Here is a 25,371-nt window from a genome sequence, read left to right on the forward strand (position 1 = left end):
TCTGGGTTGATGAATATGATGGATGCAAGGGTGGAACCAAAGGGTCTTCTACTCGGGGAATGGCTTCAATTTCCCACTACATCAACAGAGTGGCTCAACACATTTTGGTCTTCCATGGACAATTATTGCTAGATGGAAAGTTGAGTATTATGAAGTTGAGGGTTCTTTGTTGGATGGTGAAGATGAGGGCCATATGTCCTACTGTGGATCGTGTTGCTTTGGTTAGACATAGTGTAGCTTTATTTTTTTTCTCAGACACATGATGCGGCCCTCTCCATAGCATCATAGATATTGCAAGGCTAGCCGGTGTTACGGAGCCTTAGGCTATAGAGAATGAAATTATGCAACCCTCTCTTCTTCAGCAAGCAAAAAGGGATATATGAACCAAGCAAGAAGAAGCATAGGTTAGAGTAACTTGTGCCCTAATTGGATGCTCTTTGTAATACCACTCTATGTCAATAAAGAATACAACTTTCAAAGTATTTTCTTGTTTGTTATGGAATCTTGTTTCCTTTTGCATGTAAGTAATATTGAGTATCATTTCCTTTTGCATTTTCCATTGAGATTTGTTGTTTATTATTTCGTTTTACATGTAAGTAAATTGAAATTGCATGTAAGTAAATTGTAGATTGCAAATACAATGAAAATAAATTTGAGATTGCACATACAAAGACAATCCAAAAAAAGACACTTTATTATATTGAAAAGAGGATGATACAAAACTGATGCCCAAAGGCAGAGTACATAAGCTCTAACAATTGCCCAAGGTATATATACAGAAAGCCTAACTGCCCTTGGGCTTCCTAAGATAGACAATAAACTGAATATCTTTGGCAGTCACAGTGACCCTTTTCTTGTGGATTGCAGCCAGCTGGGTGTCATCCATTAGGTCTATTATAGGTAGGCCTCAACTGCATGTTGCAAGGCAAGCAAGGCATCTTTGGAAATATTCCATGGAGACTCCACAACTCCACACCTATAATATCGGTACATAGGGCTATTGTTGAGGTCCTACATGACCTTGTGTACCACCCTTGCGAAGCTCTGAGCACAGATCGATAAAATTTTGAAACTTTTTGATTTCTTGAAGTGCCACAGTCCTTGGTTTGAACCTATATCACCTCACTAGAGGATAACCTCTATTCCCTTGATGTGGAGGACCTCTTCCTGGATGTGGAGGGCCTCTTTGCCATGGACCTAGAGGTGGGTGTCCTCTCCCATGTGCATGGATGTTGATTCTTTGCTCTTGACTTGGTCCTCTGCTCTATCCTTTGCGGTTGCTGTTCCTCATGCTCCTCCTATGTGCTCTCTGAGTCATCGATCTCTACATCGTGATCCTCCTGTGCCTTCCTCTGTCCCTCTATGTGTGGCCCTACCCCTTGCTCCCTCTTTGGCCTCCAAGATGGTAGTTTCTCCCTTCGATGGGGATCATTAGGGGGAGAGGATGGGGGGATATCACTCTTTGTCTCTGAGTTTGGAGGTGGGTTTTGCTGTGTGAATCTTTTTGGTTCCTTGATCTTGGGCCTAGCCATGGAGGAAGGAGAGAGTGGGTCATTGTTTGCTTGGGTGTAGCCATTTTTGGTGAGGTTCATGGACTTTTCTGTATATAAGTATCTTGCATGACCCATAACAGCTCAATGGAATTCGGCAAACTTTGTCTTCAAGTTGCAGTACACATTCCAAACTTGAACATGAGAGAAAAAAATTATGGAATAGGGATTTGGAACAAGACCATTAAAGAATTGCAAGTGCTATGTTGCATGTGAAGCATGCATCGTGAAGACTATAGGATATATCAATTCATTCAAAATCATTAAAATTTTGTTCTATACATACATGCAACCAAGTAATCATTCAAAAGTACACTACGTGAGCTTCTTCTCAACCCAAGGACACACCTAAATGAGAACATTAGGCATGGGTTAACGAGCCTCTAATGTTTGCTAAAGTGATGCATACCCATTTGAGGGAACACTCCATAACTTTTTTTTGGTTTGTGGAAAACGAAAAGGATTGAAAATTTGGAATCCAAACTAGTGGGACTACTACATGGTGGTCTTAAAACATTGATAGTTGTTGGTATTGGTATCTAGATTCACCCTAAAATGGAAGAAGTTGGAAAAGTGCAATTTGTGCATTTGAAAAGATATTTTAATAAATCGAACACTATTTGAAATTTTGAATTGCTTCTTTTTCCATGCACTTGCTTGCTATATGGCTCATACGCATGCCAAAGATCATTGCATTTAATAATACACATCATCAAACTTGATAATGTGCCTTTTGGCCTATTTGTGTTTTAAGCATTTTAGGCCACATTTCACTTGTTTGGGATATCCAATTCTGTTGATGTGTGTGGCTAGAGGTGGAAAAACCGATGGTGGCTGAAATTTTGCTACTCCTATGAATTTCCAATTTTCACACCTCTCGTCCATCAAATCTTGGAAGATTAAGTACCTGCAACTCGCACGCACCTCAATGTGAACTTGCACAAACTTTGGTTTGCCATTGTCTTCTTTTGGGTAAGTTGTCTTCTATTCTTTGTTTGCCTCACTAACTAGGTTCTATGGGTTTATTCTGGACTGATCGCGGCCATGGCATCAATGGCAACATGCAGCTTGCCATGGCTTGCAAGAGAAGCAGATAGAGGTTGCAAGACTAGAAAGCTGAAAAGCCAAGTTAAGGCACAAGGAACAAAGTGCGGATTACACTAAAATTTTGTGAGGTGAACCCCCCAAGAATGATCCAACACGACCAGATCTCAAGTCATTCAAAGCTTATTAGGCCAGGTCAAAGTCTGTGTATTTTGCAACAACAAACATTCCTATCTTTGATTTTCCTAATGTACTAGGGCTTACAATGCTCAAAGCTCCTCTGCCCCATTGAAATGTCTGGCCCAAGCCATTTCTCCTTTGTTTCAGGGGACACCAACATAGCTAATGCTGCCCTCCTTGCAGCTAGTTGATCTAAGTTGTGCACCCCTTTCACTTTCTGTAGGCCATTTCTCAAGTTAGAGAGCATTGCTTCTTGGGCATGCATCTCTCGAGGTGTAGGTAGGGTTGTTACTCTACGAACTTTAGGGTGCAAGCTAAAGATTGTGAAGACTCGAGACTGGTAATCACTTGAATGGCCTGAAGTTGTTGCCTCAAATGCTCCTACCAATCATGACACCACACCTCCTGTTCTTTGATCCGATGGCAATGATCAAATACCTGCATTTACAACAATCGCTTCTTGCTGCTTCTATGCAAGGAGTCTCCTTTCTTCTCGTTGTTTCTCCCTTTACAGATGTTGCAAAAGTGTCTTCCTTGCCAATTTGATACTGTGCCAGCGCTTTCCTCACCCACGGGGATCTCATTGCTTGAGTTACTTGGCTGTAGAGTCTACTAGAGTGAAGATAGCTCAAAACAGACCTACTCAGAAGACTTAGATTACGAGGGGGATAGCTGAATGATAGTTGTACCTAGATTTCTCAACATATATATATATATATATATATATATATATATATATAACCATAAATAAAACAAGGAAAGAAAATAAACAAGAATTATTACATTCATTAAAATTAGAGAGCAAGCATATAAATTTTTAAGAATACTTATAGAAGTCAAAAAGGTGTATATATATATAGGCCCTATAGTTTGATCGAGCCCTGCTGATCATTATTTTCACAGCATGTTTAGTCTGAAGATGGTAGAGCCATGGACGTGTGGTACTACCAAGATTGTACCTATATACTCAGGTGTTTCACTTGCATGGGACCAAACTTGGAGGAGCAAGAGGTGTGGGTTGAAATACCAATAAACAAGGACAAATCCAACTTGTTCCAGAGGGCTTCTCCATGGGAGCCAATGGAGCATCTACATCAAGAAGTGGGGATTAGCTCATGGTGTAGGTCACCTCCCCACTTGTGAGCCCCCAAATGAGGAGAGCATGGGGAGGTGACCAATAGGACTCAGGGACAAAGCTTATAAGGTTTGCAAGTCTACCATCTGGGTAACATAGGGAACATAACTAGGCCGCCATTGGAGGGCTAGACATAACTAGGGAACATAACTAGGCTGCCATTGGAGGGCTGGACAACATCATCGGGAAAAGGGCCCTTAAATGGGGCAAAATGGGTGAAATCAGAGAGAAGCAGTCTAAGAATGAAGCTATATGTAAGAAAGCACAACAATACATGCCATGAGGGAGGGAGGGAGAGAGAGAGAGAGAGAGGAGGGGAACAAAAATACTAGTTTGAAGAAACGTAGAGGAACAAAGAGAACGTTGGGTAATAGAGCCAACGAGAGAAATGGAGTGAATGGGAGAGGGAGAGTGGGAGAGAGAGAGAGAGGGGGGGGGGGCGGGGGGGGGGGGATGGAGGGAGTAGGAAACCACAATGTAATATGTGATCCGTTTTTAATAAGACATTGTCCAACTGAGAATCTATCTATATCTCAAAAAAGACTTTTTTATTTGTACGTGAGTTTTTTATACATAAAATATTAGTTCCTGGTCTGACATTTTGGAATATTTTTTTTTTTTTCTAATTTCCACCACGTTACGTTGACCCTCTTGCCTTTGGTTGAGAGCTAATTTTAATTTTTACCAAAGGGCCCCAGAATGAGCTTCCATTTTTCCTAATGGAAGACCACCTACAAATGCAGTATGAAGTTACTGCTATCAAACAAACTGGAACTTAGTAGCATAAATAGTATCAACAATTTCTTCTGTTGCTCATGGACTAAAGGTTCCATGTGAAATTGCACACATAAATACATTTAACCTCTACTTTTTACCATTCATGTGTCAATCAAACACAACCGAATCAACATTTTAGACCTGACCACACATGTTGCTGAGATCCCTTACAACATGTTTTGCTTTTGTACTTGCAAAAATATTGAATGCCTATCCTATTTGTTGTGTTCTTTCATTTGGAATTGCAATTATTGATGAAGTAAAGTTTACTGTTACCCATACTCTAATTTGTATGTTTTTCCACTTTTTTATAAAATTAAAATGCTTAAAATCATACATTCCAATGTTGATTTCTTAAATCAGTATGCCTCTGTGCAATTCTAAATTATAAAGACACTGCAGACAACATTGCTGTGAGTGTAGTTTCTGTTCCAAGTAAAAAAGACAGAAATATATTGACAATGTTTTCAAGTTTGCTTAACTGATAATTCTTGAAATTGAACTTATTATGAAGTAAATGCACTATTAATTATATAAAAGAACTTATTATGCAGTAAATGCAGTGTTCATTATACAAAAAACATAGTTGAAAATTGCTTTGGTCATTAAAAAACAACATACAACATTTACTTTTTTTAAAATGTAATGGAATTATACACTCCAAAATGATAATTTAACAATAATCGTGAAAAAAGTGAAACTTTCCATTTGATATGAGGTTTGCAAGTACAAAGGTTTCCCAACCCTCACTTCTCTTTGTAAAAGAGATAACAACTGGACTCTAAGAAGACATAAAAGATGTACTATTTTATGTTGGTGGTTTGTAGAACTACCTATACAAGCAAGCAACTTCACAAATCCGTATAGATCCAAAGGAACGGTCATGATCAACGGGATGCACTTCTATGCCTCTAAACCTCTGATAATAAATGAAACCACATAGACATCACAAAGAAACTTTATGTGCAACAACCACATAAAGGCATCTGACAAGTTTCTTGCTCTTACAAAATGAAAGGAACTGCAAGAAATTGGAGTAACAAGTTATGTGATATAAATGAAATGCAAGAAAGACGACGAACTTCAAGGATAGTGTGTAAAAATACATTTCAAGGAAAGGCACATAGCGTAAGTGTAGACGTGTGAACGACTCAAAATACAAAAGTGCTAGTTTCAAAAGAACTGAAAGCATGAGAGAGCAACACAATGATTCTGTCAAGCGTAGACAACGACCACAACACATCAATTGAAGATGAACACTGTGCCAAGCAGAGAACTTTCCCATATGTTAAATGCATTACTCACACAACAGCCTAATGTTCACTATCAACATGAACACACATGCAGAGGACACAGATAAGCACACCTTCGCGTTAGCCATATCAATATTGGAATGAGATCGGAATCCACAGAGTGTGAACCGCCACAAAACATATGCGAAGGAGAGAGGTTTGTGAACACATCACAAGAAGATGAACTTATATAGAGATGCAGACATAATGAAAGAGAGGTTTCCATGATCACAAGAGAGACACTCACTACCTAAAATCGTATATCGCAGCTATAGGCTGAGCGACACAACAAACCCCCATTTATATGTGTATTCTCCCTTAATCATCTGACAAAGCATAGAAATGATGTCAAATGAGGGAGGTTTTGACTTCCTACCGTAAACAGAAAGAACCCAGTAGATGTGGACCTTCTTTTACATACTGTTGGCCTTTACAAGCTCTCACAATCCTTGTCCCTATTCCATAATAGGGTCTCCCATCAACTGCAAACATAAACTCAACAGAATCGCGCAGGCGCCTAGCTCATATGCTGGAGAGATGGCCCAACATGCAACACCAAAATCCATTGAAGAGCCACTTGATCCATAAATTACAGAGGCCCACAAATACGATGACAGCAAAGCCAACATGGCATCATAGTAGAGAACCTCATCATCGGCGACCTCGCCATACGCCCAGAACTGAGACAGAGAAGAAGTTGGGTAGGAGACACAGAGAAAAGGAGCCGAGAAGGAGACGTAGAGGCAAGAGACACAAATAGGATGGTGGGGAGGAGAGCGTAGGCATGGAGAAGGCAAAGGCGAGATGCAGAGAGGAGCAACCGGGCAGGGAGAAGACATAGCATGGAGGAGGGGCGAAATAAAACGTAAAAACCCCTAAATAGCACTAACCTACACAACAAATCACACTTAAGGTTGGTCAAATTGACGAAATGAACTAACTATCTAACTATGGACCTTACAACCTCCCTCACCCCCGTAGGACCTTACTAAACTAACTATGGACCTAACCACCTCCCTCACCCCCATAGGACCCTTGCAAAGACCAAAAATAAAATGCGTTTGTACGGCAGCGGCCTCCACGGGGAAGTTGCTTCGCGAGACGGTGCACAATGCATATTGGTGCAGTGTTTATTTGCCCAAACCGTTTGCATTATTGAAGCGAGGAGAATTGATGATGTGTTCGCTGGGACACGTGGCCCACCTTTTCCATACACATGTTTGCATGTGGCAGTTCCAAGCCCACAACTTATTAGTCACAGTTTGTGTGGGGTATGCGAACTGCACATTGAAGAAACCTGCGCAGCAAATGGATAGGGTATTGTGGATGGGCAAACCGCGAGTCGGATGGAAATTACTTCAACTAGACACAACAGAGCGGTGACGATGGTTATACTTTAAATAGGAACCAAAATCAGACCTCAAAGCGGTTCAGCGAAGTCTCGTACAAGAAACAATGCAAATATGGATCTCGCCAGGAATTTCCGTCGTCGTTATATGCATTGCTTTGCGCTTACAATGCATACCCACAGAGCTCTAGAGAGCTAGCTCGCTTTCCCTCATAATGATGTAGCACAAATAGTCCTTTACCCCAACATGTGCGAAGCCCATGGCAAGCCACTGAGTGAAGCTAGTTCATCCCTTACCTATAAGTCCTTCAAAGCCATTGCAATTGTCTCGAACGTATTAAGAGAATCCGAGAGAGAGACAGAGACTAGCAAAGAGAAACAGAGATCGAGAGAGAAGGGAGGGTAGGGGATTGTGGATGGGCAAACCGCGAGTCGGATGGAAATTACTTCAACTAGACACAACAGAGCGGTGACGATGGTTATACTTTAAATAGGAACCAAAATCAGACCTCAAAGCGGTTCAGCGAAGTCTCGTACAATAAACAATGCAAATTTAGATCTCGCCAGGAATTTCCGTCGTCGTTATATGCATTGCTTTGCGCTTACAATGCATACCCACAGAGCTCTAGAGAGCTAGCTCGCTTTCCCTCATAATGATGTAGCACAAATAGTCCTTTACCCCAACATGTGCGAAGCCCATGGCAAGTGAAGCTAGTTCATCCCTTACCTATAAGTCCTTCTTCAAAGCCGATGCAATTGTCTCGAACGTATTAAGAGAATCCGAGAGAGAGACAGAGACTAGCAAAGAGAAAAAGAGATCGAGAGAGAAGGGAGGGTAGAGGGAGACATGAAATGCCATGAGGATGGAAGCGGTAACTGTTTTCAATCTAATCGCTCACATTGATTACATTAATTAAATCCAAGGACCCTCGTTCTTGCATTGGTCCTAACCAATTAGTATAGATCGATGACGGTCTCCAATAAACTTCTCGCTCACTTTCAAACAAAAACAGTCCCGGACTTCGTTATTTAAAAACAAGGTGACCTTTTCTTACCAAAGTAACAAGGTTCATACTGCCGAATTCAGAACGTCAATACCACTCCATATGCACTCAAAAATCTGATCAGAAAGGAACATTTTTATTGCGTCTTGAGATATGAAATACATCCCTCTTCCATTACAAAGGAAGAACAACTTTGATTCACCTGCCCTACTGCACAGATTGAGCTGTTTTTACTTCTGTCATTGCGCTGCTTTGCTAAGTTGTCTTTATTCATGCCGCATCATTCTTACTATGCTCAAAAAGTAACTCTGCACTTCTGAATACCATATAAAGACCAAAAGATCAATAGCTCCAACGCGTGTATCCGGCAATGTGCGTACCGCGTAACCCTCCTAATTCTAGGTGCATGCAGGTAAACATTCACTGGTCAGAATATCCAAACATATCAGCGCAGGCATCATAAGCAGCAAAACACCGAGTTCTGTTTCCTTTTCAGCTTCAACTATGCATAATGCACATTCGTAGTTGGACACATTGACGCAAATACAATTTCTAGAAGTATGTACACGAAAAGCTTCATTTCTAGCGATCAAAAAATTGCTCATATTCCTATTCTCACCAGTAATGCCGTGCTTTCCGCTCAGTACCAAGGAGGAGGAGGCGATGTATACTTATACACAGCTGGAGGAGGTGGAGGGGACTTGTACATGTAAGGAGGTGGGGGAGATGGGGATGGAGGGGGAGGAGACTTATAAACATACGGTGGAGGTGGAGACGGGGATGGAGGTGGTGGAGACTTGTAAATGTACGGTGGAGGGGGGGAAGGGGATGGAGGGGGCGGAGACTTGTAAATGTAGGGCGGAGGAGGAGACGGGGAGGGAGGAGGAGGAGATTTATATACGTAAGGAGGAGGAGGAGAAGGAGAGGGTGGTGGAGGAGACTTGTAGACGTAAGGAGGAGGGGGGGAGGGAGAAGGAGGCGGGGGAGACTTGTAGACGTAAGGGGGAGGGGGGCAGGGGGAGGGAGGAGGGGGTGATTTGTAGACGTACGGGGGAGGAGGGGAGGGGGATGGAGGAGGGGGTGACTTGTAGATATATGGAGGAGGAGGGGAGGGGGAGGGAGGAGGGGGCGATTTGTAGACGTACGGGGGAGGAGGGGAGGGGGAGGGAGGAGGGGGTGACTTGTAGATATATGGAGGAGGAGGGGAGGGGGAGGGAGGAGGGGGTGACTTGTAGATGTATGGGGGAGGAGGGGACGGGGAGGGAGGAGGGGGTGATTTGTGGACGTAAGGGGGAGGAGGGGGTGACTTGTAGATGTAAGGGGGAGGAGGAGACGGGGAGGGAGGAGGAGGAGATTTGTAGATGTATGGCGGAGGAGGAGATGGAGAAGGAGGAGGAGGGGACTTGTAGAGGTATGGGGGAGGAGGCGATGGGGAGGGAGGAGGAGGGGACTGGTATTGGTAAGGAGGAGGAGGAGAAGTGTACTTGTAAGGGTGCCACAAGAAGTTAGCTTCAGAGAAGGTGGTGAAGCTGGAGAGGAGGAGGAAGCTGAGGAGGAGGGATGGCATCTTCGTCTTCATCTTCATCTCTCCCGACGTTGTTTTGCAAACTTGGCAATGAGTTGATGGAAGTCTGATTGAGCGTGGCTGCAATTTATAGGGAGATCTCCCTTGTCGCCTCGTCTTGAGATCGTGGGCTGTATCTGCTGCTGCCTCTGTTCATCAGTCCCTCTCCCTCATTTCGTCGTGGTGGCGGTTCTCCTGAGTCCTGCTCCACCAACCCAAAGCAGCGGTCTCCCATCCAACTTTAATGCAACGAAACTTTCTACACACACAAAAAGCCAGCCCCAGTCCGCATTTTCGACACCCACCTAGTAAACTTTTCCATATATCTGCGCGCCATCGACTCTCGCATCAGACGCTTGTTTGGCTGCTTCCTGCCCAACTGCTACAGTAGGCTGGCTGTTCTTGCGTCTGCAGACTGCCGCGTAAAATGTGGCGGTCTAGCTTTCCCCATGAAAACCTGCAACAGCCTGGCACGCATTTAGACAATCCCACGACTGATGCAAAAGTCTTGGCTACAACGGTGTAGTATTGCAATACAGCCTGCTAGCAAAATCTTGCCCAGATAGCTAGCAGCAGCAATACCGCAGCCTTCCAAGATTCAATTTTATACGTGCTAGAACCAAATTCCAGTTGATACCTGCGAGCAAAAATAGAATTACAACCCGTAAGAAAACGATCGTTTCATCCAGCCCAGATCGTATCTACTATCTAGTTGAGACTGTATACTAGACTGTCGCAGCCATACAGGTTGCTAGCAGGATCGAAAACATTAAAATTGAGACTAGAGTTACTAATTAAACTCCAATATGCTGGACAGCAATACTGAAAAGGATTTTGATTTATGAAAGGGAACCAAGTTCACATCATATCTGGACTCTGGAGAGTGGACTGGCTCTGTGAACCATTCGAGAGTTGAGTTGAACCAAATTTCAGAGTGCGTGAATCACACGAAAGTGACCAAACGTGAAAGAATGGATTGATTCTTACCGCGTTGGACCTGTACCTATGGTGCTTGTCCTTTCGCGGACCGATGATGCTTTTGAGACTGTAAAAGTCGAAACTCCTCCCAACGTGTCGTTAACGAGTCATATTCGTTGTGCAGTGGAGAGTCGAGACTTTGGCTGCAAAAACGGCTAGCGGATTCACACTCAATTTGTCGTCCCTCAAGTTCAAACTCATTGCATTAACAATTTTAGTCCCAGCCAAGGTTGCAAGGGCTGAATGCACCAAGTTTAGTTCCAGCCTGCAAATTTGCCAGCCTGGTGCTCTTCCCCATTTTCCACGCTCTATATAACGTACATCATGACCCCCCTTCTATTCTCCATCTCCACGAAGGTCGCTGTCTTGATTTTGAAAACTACAGTGGCAGAGACACCCTAAAGTTAAACACAAAGCGTCAGTCCATTAGCTTTTTGTACGTTTTTAATTCATGCAACAAGCAAACTCATGAAAATTATGTTTTTTTTGCGTGGAAAATTTAAGATAATTATTAAGAAGAGGAAAAACAACCAGCTTCCTCCTCAAATAAGCTTATTATTTAGAGCTTCAGGAATAGCTACGAGTATTATATGTGGGGATGTAATCAGAATCAGATCAGTGCTTAAATTTGCTGCCCATATTGAGCTTCATTAGACTTTTGGGCTTCATATGACTCCGAATAATTTCAGCAGCCCAGCATTCGTGAAACTCAATCCTATCTCCAAGACTTCAACATATAATATACATACATATAGTTACTAGTTAAAATTTATCTACTATACTATTAATATGTATCCCAAAGAATCTGAGTCCCCCTGCTCTAGAATCTTGAGGCCCTGGCATCAGTCTCGTAGTCCGTGCATGAGCTTAAAAATGGATTTCTACGCAGTGTCATCTTCATTTTGAAGCTTAAAATTTTTTCAAACACTTCACGGAATTTTTTATGAAGGGTAGAGGTGTGCAGCAAATTTAAGCACTGGGATGGATCATGGGCATTGGGCTGCAGCCTGCAACGCTGAGGGAGTAGGTACTAGGAAAATCGTAGACACTGGGTTATTTGGATAGCGATTGCTTATCAGAGAGTGGCGACAAATTTATTGTCCACCGTCGTCATCACAGTGATCTTATTGTCCACCGATCATCCTTCTTGGTTTACAAAGTCTTCCTGAATTGTTTTCTGTCAAATGATTAAGCTTTGTTATTCAAAGGTCAATCGACTTTGAAGCGTGAACGGACGGATTGAATAATGGAAGGCACCGCTGGTAAAGTCAATCTTCGAAAAATCTCCGTATCATGAAACATCGTCCGAAAACTAGGAGTCTTCTCAATGTCGTTTCGGCCTATCAGATTATTACTCTTACTCCAACATGTCTGGCATCCACAATTGCTCTCTTCAACTACAAAATTGAAAGTGTGTTCTTTCGAGTCTGAATTGACTTAGAGTTTCAGGAACATTTTCCCTAGAAAGTAGACGCATGGGCGATGGGTTAAACTTGAAACAACGGAACTGCAAGCCGCCCAATGCCGGTAAATCGTCTGAAAACCTTGGGCATGTAAGATACATATTAAGAAACGGATAGAGATACACTACCAAAACGTCGGTACCACCGACTATTACACGTAGATGATCTTTTCTTCTTCCGTTTACATGTTACATGCTTCAGTTTCTTCAGAGTCTGAAGAGTCAAGACTGGAGTTTCTGGACTCTGGAGTCCTACTGATTCCAGGACTCCTACGCACTCACAGAGTCACTTTTCGAGCTGGCATTTTTCGAGAACAGTGAAGGATTTGGCAACATGTACAACATGCCTCATGGCATCCTGCAGGGGCTGTCTAATGATCGGCAACGTGCATTGCAGCGTTTAGACTTTAAGGCTAGAATTGTGTGCGTGTAGAAAATGGAATGCAAGTAGATATTGCGGATATACATTGCAGATAATGAAGCCATGCAGGTGGCGAAACATGTGTTGGATGAAAGAGCAGTGGTGTTTTCACGACGGGAATGATGTTACATGGTACGCAGGGAGAGAGATGCCGCGCGTAAAGCAGCCAACAGGACATTTCCCCAGCAATAGGACCTGCTTTACTGTCCAATGCATTTCGTCCATTAATTTAACAGGGTAGGTTATATTCTGTCACACCTTAAATTTGAAGGATAGCATTCTACATTCTGTTTTTTCTGGAGGGCACTACAAGAAATTCTACATTCTGCATTCTACATTCTGTTATTTTTGGAGGGCACTAACTCAAATTTTGTGGAAAGTGTCACTTAGTTAGGAAGGTTGCCATTTTTGGAGAGGACTCTAAGTAATGTTTTTCAAAGTGTCACTTCTTTTTTAAGGTTCATTTTTTAGATTCATTTCTCCCTTTGAAGAGCATTGAAACCTTTATACTTAGGCACTCGTAAGGATTCATTCGTATTGTCTCCTAAGGTTCACTTCTCAATTCTAGTATTCTCACTTGTTAAGTAGCCACATGCGATGTATCCTGTTAAGGGGTGCCACACGTGGTGCTCATAACGATTAATTGGTTTTTGCCTCTTAAGGTTCAACTCTCACTTCTTGTATTCTAACTCGTTAAGTAGCCACATGTGATATCTCAGTTGGTTAAGGGGTGCAACAAGTGGTGCTCATAAGGATTCATTGGTTTGGTCTCATAAGGTTCATTCCTCAATTCTTGTATTCTCACTCGTTAAGTAGCCACATATAATGTCCTAGCTGGTTGAGGGGTGCCACATGTGGTGGTTATAAAGGTTGATTGGTTTTGTCTCCTAAGGTTCACATGGGTCCATTCTCGTATTCTCACTCGTTAAGTAGCCACATGCGATGTCCTAGCTAGTGGAGGGGTGCTACATGTGGTGCTCTTGTTGCATTTAAAGCAGGACCTGTGCTACGGACATTTCCTCCATGTTAGGTTGCCAAGCAGAGGTGCTCCCAATGGGAAAAAAAAATATGTGACCCAAGATTAACCCATGTGTTATGCCCCCTGAGGTAACCACTCTCTAAAAACCTAGAAAACCACATGCAAGCAAGTAGCTATTTAAAATACCCCTAAATTTAAAAGTTTGTACTTTCTTGTATAATTGTTTATTCCTCTTCTCTACATATATATGTACATATCATAGCTATGTTGGGGAGTATTTTTCCAACCTCTTCTTTTCCCCAAATGACCTGTAAGTCCCCCAAATTACAAAATCCCCTTTCTAAATAACAAACCTATTATGTTACATTTTGTACTAAGGGACCCTCTTTGGGGTTGTGGTTGTGGTGGCGAGTACCATTGCAAGCTCTCAAGATGGGTTGGACTGGCTGAGATTACCTTTACATTAGCGATGTTTTTATTGAAGCTATACTTATATATTAATATAAAATCTTGGCGAAAAATTAGTGAGCTAGTTTTTAAGTTTCATAATATCAATTAAACATATTACAATTTTATATATTTTAAGAAGTTGTAAATCTTAGCGAAACTTTAAAATTCTTCCCATAAAAGCTCAAATCTTAGCGAATATTTCAATCCTTCATTTTTATTTAGGCATACACACTTGCGACTCCAATTATGAGCGGTGTGGGGCTAGCCCCTTGGTGGTTGACCTCCCTCTCTCCTGGAAATCTTGGCTAGTGCCTGCCTCTTATGCCTGCCTCTTAAGCAAACTTGATCTTTTATTGGCAAGTATAATGGTAATCTTTGACTTTGCCAATTTCTCGATGAACTCAACATTGGGGGGATTGGGATACCTAGAGCGTACAACATTGATGGTATCATCAGCCAAACTTTTTTTATGCTCTTTGAATGGAATAAAGCAATCGCTATAGTTATTAGCAACTACAGAGCACATGAAGGCCACCATGATGTCCTTCCCTCGTGCATCCATCAAGATGCCTCCTGTCACAATGGTCATAGAAGATCGTACCATCACCCTCTGGCACGTCTGCATCCTCTGATTCCTCCTCGCCCCCACCATTATCCCCAAAGCACTATGCCATGCATCCCCTAGAGCTCTCCCTACTACTACACCTACTGCCCTGTCCTGACGAGCTAGGACATTGTGAACTCACCTCTAAAGAAGGGACTCCCGAGTGCACGGGAGTATGTTGGTGGTTCTATGAGGCAGAATGGCCTCTTGGCGGTAGGGGAGAGGAACTCTAAACCACTGCAGGAGAGAAGGGACTCCTAATGATCGTAGGGGAGAAGGGACTCCAGACCGGAGGAGAGAAGGGACTCCTCATGATCGAGGAGAAGGCTAATAGCTCTGTCGCCTGCTGGGCTGTCTCGGCTCCATAAGAGTAATTTGAGCTGGTGTGGGTATGGAGTGGCTTGGAGTCTATACTGCCAACTCCTAGGGGGTGTTTTGAGTACTCGTCATGTATGTGTATAACTCATGAGGAGTGGGAGGGTGCCCCCAAATGTTATATAATTCTTGTAATATGGCATCCCAAAGATTAGGCGAGGCTCCTGAAGAACTTTCTGGCCACATGATGAACTGCAGAAAATAAGAAGAAGATTTCCATCATGCATGCCATCTTTCCATATGCATACATTAAAGGAGTTATGCAATCCCATGATTTTCATCATGCTTGCCCCCTTTCTTTATCCTGCCCTCATGCTGTAGTCCAATTTCCCTCATGCAATCACTTATTTTCATCATTCATGCAATCCCTTATTTCCTCATGAATGCTTAAAGCATTGAAAATTCGACTTAAACATGCATGCAACGGAAAGGAGAAAGGAAAGAGAAGGGAGGATGGGAGAATGGAAGGAGGAGAGAGAACAGAAGGAGAAGGGGGAATGGATTTAGGAGAAGGGAGATGGGAAGGGGAACGGGAAGGACAAGGACAAGGAGATGGAGCAGTAAAGGTCGGGATTTGTTTATCAAAGCGCGTTTACAAACATGACAAACAATGCATCTATAGGCGCGGCTATACTATTTTTTCTAATAGTTGATGCGCTGTTAGACGCACTCTGACAGATAAATTTTGACAAAAAAGATGACAACAGCAGACGCCCGATCCCAAAAAGAACAAAAGTACCAAAACATCCTTTCCTGCATGGTGACTGTATTTTGGGTAATTAGTGTCAAAGTGTTAAGGTTGATTGAGATACCTATGGGTGTTCATTTGTTTGATAGATGATCCTTTTTTAATTTGATACAGGATGCAGTGCCACATCCGCATATGATGCCCTATGCTCGTCATGAGGAGGTAAAGCATCAGCGATATGAGGTGGGATCTTCAAGAGGGACTGTTATGGATGCATGGAGTGATGGTGATAGTAGCCCTCCACTATTACCTCATGAGGCTGTGGAGGAGGAGGTGTTTGACAAAATGGTGCGGGATTTATTTTTTCATCAATCCTCAAGTAAGGATAATAGCATGGAGTAGGACAATCTTTTACTACAGCATCGACACCACCATTTGAGGGGTGCACATTCTCTGTTCTATGTGCCTCCCTTGAGTTACTAAACTTGCAGGACATTTATGCAAGTTTGAATGCATTACTCAAGTAAGCTTTAAAGTCTATTTTGCAAACATGGTGAATTATGCTAGTGGGTCAATTACTCGAATACTTTTTCTCATTTATGGTCTTCACGTATAGGCTATTGTCTAAAATGCTTCCAAGGGAGAATAAATTATTGACCTCAAGAGATATGGCAAGGCAACATGTGACCCTCTTGGAGGATTGGATTACAAGTACATCCATGCATGCGTCAATGATTGCATTCTATTTCGTGGATCACGTAAGGAGGCAAGAGAGTGTCCTACTTTGTGGAGAGGCAAGATATAGAGCAGATCTTAAAACTTTGGATGTCCCTCGTAAAGTTCTGCAACATTTTCCCATATATAATCCCTCGCATCCAACACATGTTCAAGTGCAAATCCATTGCAAAGCTCATGTCATGGGATTCCTTCCATCAATCAACCGATGGCAAGTGGAGAACTCCCATAGACACTCCTACATGGAAGCATGTTGAAGACACTGGCCAAGCTTCAAAGAAGAACCTAGGATTTTGAGGCTTGGATTGGGTATGGATGTTGTGAACCCATTTGGTCTCAAACGCACCTCTTACAGTGTATGGCCAGTGATATTGGTGAATTATAATCTTCCACCCTCTATGGCGATTAAGAAAGGACATGTTATGTTATCCCTTCTAATTCCAGGGAAACATAAAGTCAAAAATCCAGATGTTTATCTAGAGCCTTGGATTCATGAGTTGGAGGTACTTTGGAGAGGTATAGAGGTCCATGACATGAACATGCCTCCCTCATGATGAGACTTCAACTACAAAATAGTCTTGATGTGGATGATGCATGACTTCCTAGGCTATGGCGAGTGTTTAGGTAAGCATTGAAATTTTAATTATGAGTAGGCAATTGATGTGGCACCCTAAACACACCTTGCTTATGCAATTGCATCTACTGTTTAGGTTTCCCTACATCGGGTTACCATGCATGTCTTGTTTGTGGTCCTTCGCTAATTGCTTTACGGGCAGATGCGTTGAATAAAATTATCTATGAGAATCACCCCCATCGACTTCTCTGACCTGATCATCTTAGATATGTCGCCCCTTGGAATGAAGTTCGCCCACAATGACTCACTGTAGGAGATTGGATAAGAATTTGGAATCGTTCCATGACTCCTCCTCCACTTGGCATGAGCCGATAAGGGTTTGTAACTATTGTGTGCTATATTAAATGGAAATAAAGATTGCATGCTAACACCATATTTTGTTTAGATACTCCATATTTTATTGGCTACCATATTGGTCCCACCTCAACATCAATAACTTGCTTGATCCCATGCCTATCTTCAAGAATGTGGCATCTATCTATTGGAAACATTTGATTAGGACACAAGATTTCATAGGCATAAGGGAGGATCTACACACCATAGGGTGTTGAGATATCGAGCTCCACTCGTGATATGCCAGGGTGACCATTGTGCATTTATGTTACCAACTTGTTAGCTGCAAATGTGGTTGGTACACCGCCCACGAATAATAGCTGGATGACAGCTATCCTTATCTACTCTAGTTTGTGGCTCAGTTAGTATGCCACCTTAGTTAGTTGAGTTTGGTTTGAGACCCACATATAGGGTTCTTCTATTTTCTTTGTACTAGAGGTCTTTTGGCTTTCACAACTAAGAAGAGAAAAACTGGTCAGCCTCCACCTGTGTGTGTATTCCCCCATTGTGCATGTGAGAAAGCTGCAAGTGAGACTCCTTCCCTCTCTCCCACTATCTTCACATGGTATCAGAGCCTTGTTCGTGGTAAGGAGCTCAAGAAAGCAAACCAAGTTCGTGGTGTCCTGGTAAGAGGAACAGTGTTGCTTTCCTATTTCGAGTTTGGGAGCAAATCTCTGCAGGTAGCACAGCCAGAAGTGCAAGAGTGCACTGTCTCAGATTGAGATGCCCTTTGCAATGTGGTGAGAAGGCGGAAGTTCTTCGCAGGCACTCAGAAAAAGGCCCTGTTTTTGCTATGCGACCACTGCTCGACTGGTCAGTGAAAAGTTACCGCAGAGATTGCATCGTATGCCTGTGTGCAGAGATATTGGGAGTTGCAGAATCATGCTTCTTGCCTGTTGATGCAAAATCATCACTAGGAAGTGACTGTGTGGTCAAATACCACTTTCGTCAGTTTTGCAGATCTGCCCGTGTGAGGCAAAAGCTGTGTTTTTCACAGTGACAGAATATTTTGCAGTGTTCTGTAATGGCGTCTGATTCTCTTTCACAGATTGTCACAGAAAAGCTTGACAAGAACAACTTCCAGGCATGGAAGTTTAGAATGATGAATTTCCTTATGGGAAAAGGCTATTGGGAGTTCATTACAGGAAATGAAGAAGAACCAGTTCTTCCTAATGTTCCCAATCAATAGGAAATGCAGTCATTTAAAGGATGGCATGAGAGAGCCAAAAAAGTTATGTACTGGCTGTCTATCAGTATTTCGGATTCTATGATTGTGCATATTCAGGATGCAAGTACGCCAAAGGAGGCATGGGATACTTTGGCCAAAATGTACAGCACAAATACGCAAGCCAGGAAAATGCAGCTCAAACAGGAGTTGCACAATGTGCAGAGAGAAAATTTGAGCATAAATGACTACCACATGAAGGTGAAGAAAATTGCAGATGCACTTGCTTCCATTGGGTTGCCAGTGAAAGATGATCTAGTTTCTGTGACGTTTAATGGTCTAGGAAAGGATTATGCACAGTTCCGGACATCCATTGCCGTCCGTGAAAAATTTCCTGATTTTGAAGAGTTGTTTGCTCTTCTAATTTCTGAAGAGCAGAGAAATGGGGGTGCATCTTCTTCAGGAGGAACTTCAAAAGAAACTGTCTTCTACTCAAATGCTAGCAGAGGTAGAGGCAGAGGTAGAGGAGGCCGATGTGTAGGCCGTGGTAGAAATCAGAATATGTAGCAAACTCAAGAAAACTAGTCCTATGGAGGAGGACGTGGTAACGCTAGAGGCAGGGGGAGCCAAAGAGGCCGTGGTGGATGGCAGAGAGGCCAAAATGCAAACAACAATGTTGAATGCTACTACTATAGTAAAATGGGTCATATGGCTAAGGACTGCTACAAAAAGCAGAATGCAATTATGAATGGAAAATTGCAGCAAGGTAATTATGCATCTTCTAGTAGATAGGGTGACGATAGAAATGAGCATCTATTTATGGTGCAGCACATGACCAATTCTGTGACAAGTGCAGAAGAACAAAATGATGTGTGGTATGTTGACTCAGGTGTGTCAAACCACATGACAGGTCATGCAGAGTGGATGCAGGATGCAAGGAAAATGAAAAACCCAGGATTTGTGGAGATTGGTGATGATACTGCACATCCTATTGTGCAAATTGGTAAAATTTCTTTATCTACGCAGGATGGGAAAAAGAAATACATGTCTGATGTATTTCATGTCCCGAACATCACCACGAACCTGGTTTCTATTGGTCAAATGGTTGAGCAGGGCTTGCAGGTCAGATTCTCGGGGGGGTTACTCATCATATGTAACCCTATCACGTGAGTTCAATAGAAGGATATTTTTTATTCCTAAAATTTACAGAAATAAATATACATAAGGGACTATTTAAAATAGTTTTGGAAAAAATTTACAGATTTGTATAGAAAAGGGGTACATTTTATTAATGAAAAAATTTACAGATAAGGGATTTTAAATATAGGCCTTCAACGCACGTGATATAGAGGGTTTATACATAGTGACCCCCGCGAGGTCAGATTTAATCCTCATGGATGCTTTGTTGAGGATATGAAAAATAACGATCGCTTGATAGCAAAAGGAAAGAAGAAGGGCAGGATGTTTACGTTGGATGCAGACATGCCTGAATTGAGTGCAGCAATGTTTGCACATGGGACCGGTGTAGTTGCAGATATTGATATCTGGCATAAACGCATTGGTCATGTTAATATATAGCGACTTAAATCAATGCAAGCCCAAAATATTATTGCAGGATTGCCTAAATTCAAGGTTGCAGAAATGCATAAGGTTTGTGAAGCCTGTCAATTTGGAAAACAGGCAAGGAAACCATTTCCTAGGCATGTTCAAGAGAGTAAAAATCCATTGGAATTAATCCACTCTGATGTGTGGACTACTAAAGCTGCATCTATTGGAGGCTGTCACTATTTTGTCACTTTTATTAATGACTTCAGCAGAAAAGTTTGGGTGTATTTTATGAAAAAGAAAAGTGAGCTGTTTGGGCACTTCAAAGCTTTTAAAGCTATGGTTGAAAAAGAAACAAGCCAGCAAATAAAATGCCTAAGGTCAGATGGAGGGGGAGAGTTCCTCTCAAATGAGTTTGCAAGGTTCCTGCAGGAGCATGGCATAAAGCAGCAATATTCATGCAGTCATATCCCACAGCAAAATGGACTTGTAGAAAGGAAAAATAGGCATATTGGAGAGGTATCTCGGGCCATGCTAAATGAGAAAGATCTACCAGATTATTATTAGGCCGAAGCAGTTGCTACAACAGTTTACATAATGAACACGACTCCCACTGCAGCAATACATGGCATGATGCCAGAGGAGATGTATACTGGTAGGAAACCAGACATTTCTCATTTGAAAATTTTTGGTTGCATTGCCTATGTTCATGTGCCAGATGAGTTGAGGTCCAAGTTGGATCCAAAAATTGAGAAGTGCATCTTTATTGGTTATTCTCTGTAGCAGAAAGGGTATAGATGCTATAACCCTTCTACTCGTAAGTTTACAGTGAGTAGAGATGTTGTTTTTGATGAGATGAGCAGCTAGTATAAACCAGTAAATGTGATGATTGATGTAGATGCACAAAATGGTAATGCTGCACAGAATTCACAGCAGCAATCACAAAATATCAGTGGACCTGGAGTGTCCTCTAGCAGTGGTTCACATACTTCACCATGGACAGGTAGATTGAGATCAGGAGAATCTCCTCAAAGCAATGCAGATAGTGGTACGCAGGTATCATGAAAAGGAAAAGAGAAGGTAGACCAGCCCATGTTTGATGTGAATGCAGGTCACTCTTATGTGGATCGTGAATTCAGTGGCTCAGAACAGAGCATTGATGATGAGTTGGGTATTCCTTCTATTGTTACACCTGGAGTAAGAAAGACCAGGGATGTTTTGAGAGCACCTGGAAGTGAGCCTATTTTGCGTACGTCTACTAGAGCTAGGTATCTTGTGGATAGGCTAAAATATGATGGATTTATAGCCATTCACTATGCTTATATGGTCAAAGTGATACAGGAACCAGAACCCACTTCTTTTGAGCAAGCCATGGGAAATGAAAAATGGGAGAAAGCCATGGATGAAGAAATGGATGCCTTGGAAGCCAATGCTACATGGAAATTGGTGCCTTTGCCTAAAAACAAGAATGCAATTGGCTGTAAGTGGGTTTATAAGATCAAGCACAATGCAGATGGTTTTGTGAATAGATACAAGGCAAGATTAGTTGTCAAGGGGTATGCACAGACATATGGCATTGATTATGAAGAAACATTCAATCCGGTTGCAAGGATGGCAACTGTAAGAGCAGTCATTGCTATGGCTACATCAAAGGGATGGTCTTTACATCAGATGGATGTAACAAATGCATTCTTGCATGGTGATTTGCAAGAAGAGGTCTTTATGGAGCAGCCAGCAGGTTATGTTCATGCTATTCATCCTGAGTTTGTTTGCAGGTTGAAGAAAGCCTTGTATGGCTTGAAGCAAGCACCTAGAGCATGGTCTGACAAGATAGGACAGTATCTTGTCACTATTGGCTTTCAGATTTCCAAGGCAGATTTTTCACTCTATGTGAGAAAAACTTGGTTGCATAAGCTACTTTATGATATGCATCAGACTACAGATGGGCCAATTGTCATTTATTGTGACAACATGAGCAGTATACACTTGGCAAATAACCCAGTCTATCATGCTAGAACAAAGCACATTGAGGTGCATTATCACTATGTGTGGGAGAAGGTTTTACTAGGTCTTATTGATCTAGTTTATGTCAGCACAGAGGATCAGGTAGCTGACATATTCACGAAGGCATTGGGCGCAAAGAAGCTGCGCAAGTTCAGAGACTTGCTTGGTGTGCAAGAATTGGGATTGAGCTCGAGGGGGGGTGTTGAGATATCGAGCTCCACTAGTGATATGCCAGGGTGACCGTTGCACATTTATGTCACCGACTTGTTAGCTACACATGCGGTTGGTACACCGCCCACCACGAATAATAGCCGGATGAAAGCTATCCTTATCTACTCTAGTTTGTGGCTCAGTTAGTATGCCACCTTAGTTAGTTGAGTTTGGTTTGAGACCCACATATAGGGTTCTTCTATTTTCTTTGTACTAGAGTTCTTTTGGCTTTCACAACTAAGAAGAGGAAAACTGTTTTCAGCCTCCACCTGTGTGTGTATTCCCCCATTGTGCATGTGAGAAAGCTGCAAGCGAGACTCCTTCCCTCTCTCCCACTATCTTCACACAGGGAGGATGCATGAAGCTTGGCCACGAGAGAGGCCAAATGGGTGTGTCTTTTTACCCTGCGCACCATGGAAGTTATCAAAGCTAGAGATGGTGGCACACAACAAGACAAAGCAACTATAGACGTGCCTGATTGATGTGCAAAATAGCGGGCACGTCTATAGGCATAGATAGAATATTAAAAATATGGGCATGTCTATGAGTGCATCTATGAGTGCATCTTAGTGCAGTTATTAACGCATCTAATAGCACGTATATACTGTCTTTTAGACAGGGATTTAGATACCTTTATAAACATGCAACAGAGAATACAGAGAGTAATATTTTGCTACAGGCTGATAAATGTGCATCACTGCTTTCCAAATATTGCCCAGGATTACCAAAGCACATAATTTTAATAAAAATATCAATGCTTTTTTGCAAACCCACATATACAAAAATTAAGTGAGGTGAGGAGAATGAGACAATATGTAAAATAGTTTTGTCAATATCAATGATGGGCTATAGTTCAATCTCATGCTCAATGAGATCAACCCTTACCAAACTATCTACTTCAAAATCCAAACCAATGTTGAGATCTACAAATACATTCAGCCCACTACCACTTGTGCTACTCATAATCTCATCGAAATCAGCATCACCAATGGTAGGCTCTTCCTCATGGGTAATGGCTTGAATATATGTATCTCCTATCTCATGATCATCCTCCTCTCTCGTATCATGATCATCATCACCTCCATGGCCATGATCATCCTCCATTGGCTCCATATTAGTAAATGTACTATACATAACTTTGGAATGTGGCATAATAGGTATGACATGCCACCACCTATTATTATCCACCATTGGTTGATAGACAACCTAATTCAAAGACAAAGACAATAATGTTATTTTCCTTGCATCAAAGGTATCAAATATTTAAAAGTGAGTATTTTTATATATGTGTATAGTACCTGTTCACATTGTTGCGGTAGTACTAGTGTGTCCTTCTGGCTTTGCCAAAACTTTGTGGAGTCAATAGTTACGAAGCCACTTGCATGGAGTTTGATTATTGCATTAGGACCTCTTTCCACCACGTCCTTAAACCACTTGACATCCAAAACATACACAAAGAAGTGTCGAAAGTCAAGCTTAATAATATCTTGGATTATGCCACAATAATCATCCATGGCTCCATTAGCTTCCTCAAAGCCAGCAATGACACCACAATCTTGTGTGTTTCTCTTATCATCAATCCGCTGTGTCTGAAAATGCTTGCCCTCACACCATATAGCATTGAACATAGTATACTACACCAAGACAAAATCAATTGAATAAGCAATCTAAATTGTTGAAAGCTCCTAACTTATGCATAACATTCTATATATTGACCTTGCTCATGCATCCTCTAGCGTACTCCCATTCTTCCATTGTGATATGCCTCCCCTCGTATCTCTTTGCTCTCTCCATTTCGTCAATTAGCCAATCCACATGAATATCCTTTGGAAGTGCTCTTAGACACTAAGGGTACGGCACACGAGATCCATGGTGTGTACGAAAGAGGGCCTTTCTCCTTTTCTTCTTACATTTGCATCCTTGTATCTTGTCACCCATCTTTTCATCACATCACTATTAAGCATGCAATAGAGGTTGATATTATTAAGCAACTTTGTGTCCATTACTTTGCTCCATCCTTTCCCTTGAGGCACAATAGAGGTCATCATTAGGTGGTCATCATCTCTTCATAGTCGTGGGAGAGAACTATCCACATCAACAAGTCAGAAATATATACAAGTGACTTATACCAACCAACCCTCGGCCATGCTACCTTCGGGCCTTGCATTTTGCCTCACAAAACCCTTCAAGGTCTTCATGAAGTGCTCGAGGAAGAACAACCATCGTGTATGGACAGTGCTGCATATAGCAATCTCATCCACCAAATGCACTATGTGATGTAGTTGGCTTGTGAGAATAGAATGTGGAAAGGTCTCCTCCACTAAACAACCAACTCCACTGACATAACTCGAGCATCCTCAAGTGTGGTGGGATCTATTTACGTTGAGCTCACATACCTAGAATTGAAGACCCTCAAGTGCTTGTATGGTTGTGATATAGGTGCAGATGCAAAATGGACATGCTTGTATTGCACCCACTCTCAAAAGATGCAAAGGGAAGCCTATAGTGGGAAAATGGCATCCTTTCTTGCAACCAAAGTGCAGCCCCTGATCATCATAAAAAGGATCCTAAGTGGGACCCCATTCTACCAATTCCATTGGAGCAGGTACACATGTGTACTTTGCATGTTGAACTACGTATACTTGATAAGTTACTCTATCTCCATCTAGTTTATGCTTGGAATTTGAGGCCACAGTATCTACACAATGCATTACAAAAGCTGAAGATCTACTCTCACTAGTGGGACTTCACGGAGGCAATGTGAAGCTTAAGCAGGATAAGAAACAATCAGGAAAGACACAAATCTTCCTGCTAAAGTGTCCATGGGTGGAGGAAAGGCAAGGAGGTTCTTGTCCAACCACAATGTTGATAAAGAGAAACATACATTGGCTCAA

The 25,371-nt window shown here is 42.1% G+C and overlaps 1 protein-coding gene and 1 long non-coding RNA gene across 2 annotated transcripts; both read right to left on the reverse strand.

The window, feature by feature from the left end:
- Window positions 1-8,447: 8,447 nt before the first annotated feature.
- LOC147901043 (uncharacterized) lies at window positions 8,448-9,158 on the reverse strand. Its single transcript, XR_015541213.1, has 2 exons — window positions 8,950-9,158; window positions 8,448-8,753 (listed from the first exon to the last, which is right to left on the reverse strand). It is a non-coding gene; the product is annotated as an uncharacterized LOC147901043 (long non-coding RNA).
- A 253-nt stretch (window positions 9,159-9,411) lies between these two features.
- On the reverse strand, window positions 9,412-9,978 carry LOC147901044 (uncharacterized; the record flags this gene model as incomplete). Its single annotated transcript, XM_087376364.1, has 1 exon — window positions 9,412-9,978. A coding segment is annotated over exon 1 (504 nt), but the record flags the coding sequence as incomplete, so codon positions are not given.
- Between the last annotated feature and the right edge of the window lie 15,393 nt (window positions 9,979-25,371).

The sequence above is a fragment of the Dipteris shenzhenensis genome, chromosome 6, assembly GCF_047967505.1.
Source record: "Dipteris shenzhenensis isolate YYH24624 ecotype China chromosome 6, Dip_SZ_1.0, whole genome shotgun sequence".
Classification (NCBI taxonomy): domain Eukaryota; kingdom Viridiplantae; phylum Streptophyta; class Polypodiopsida; order Gleicheniales; family Dipteridaceae; genus Dipteris; species Dipteris shenzhenensis.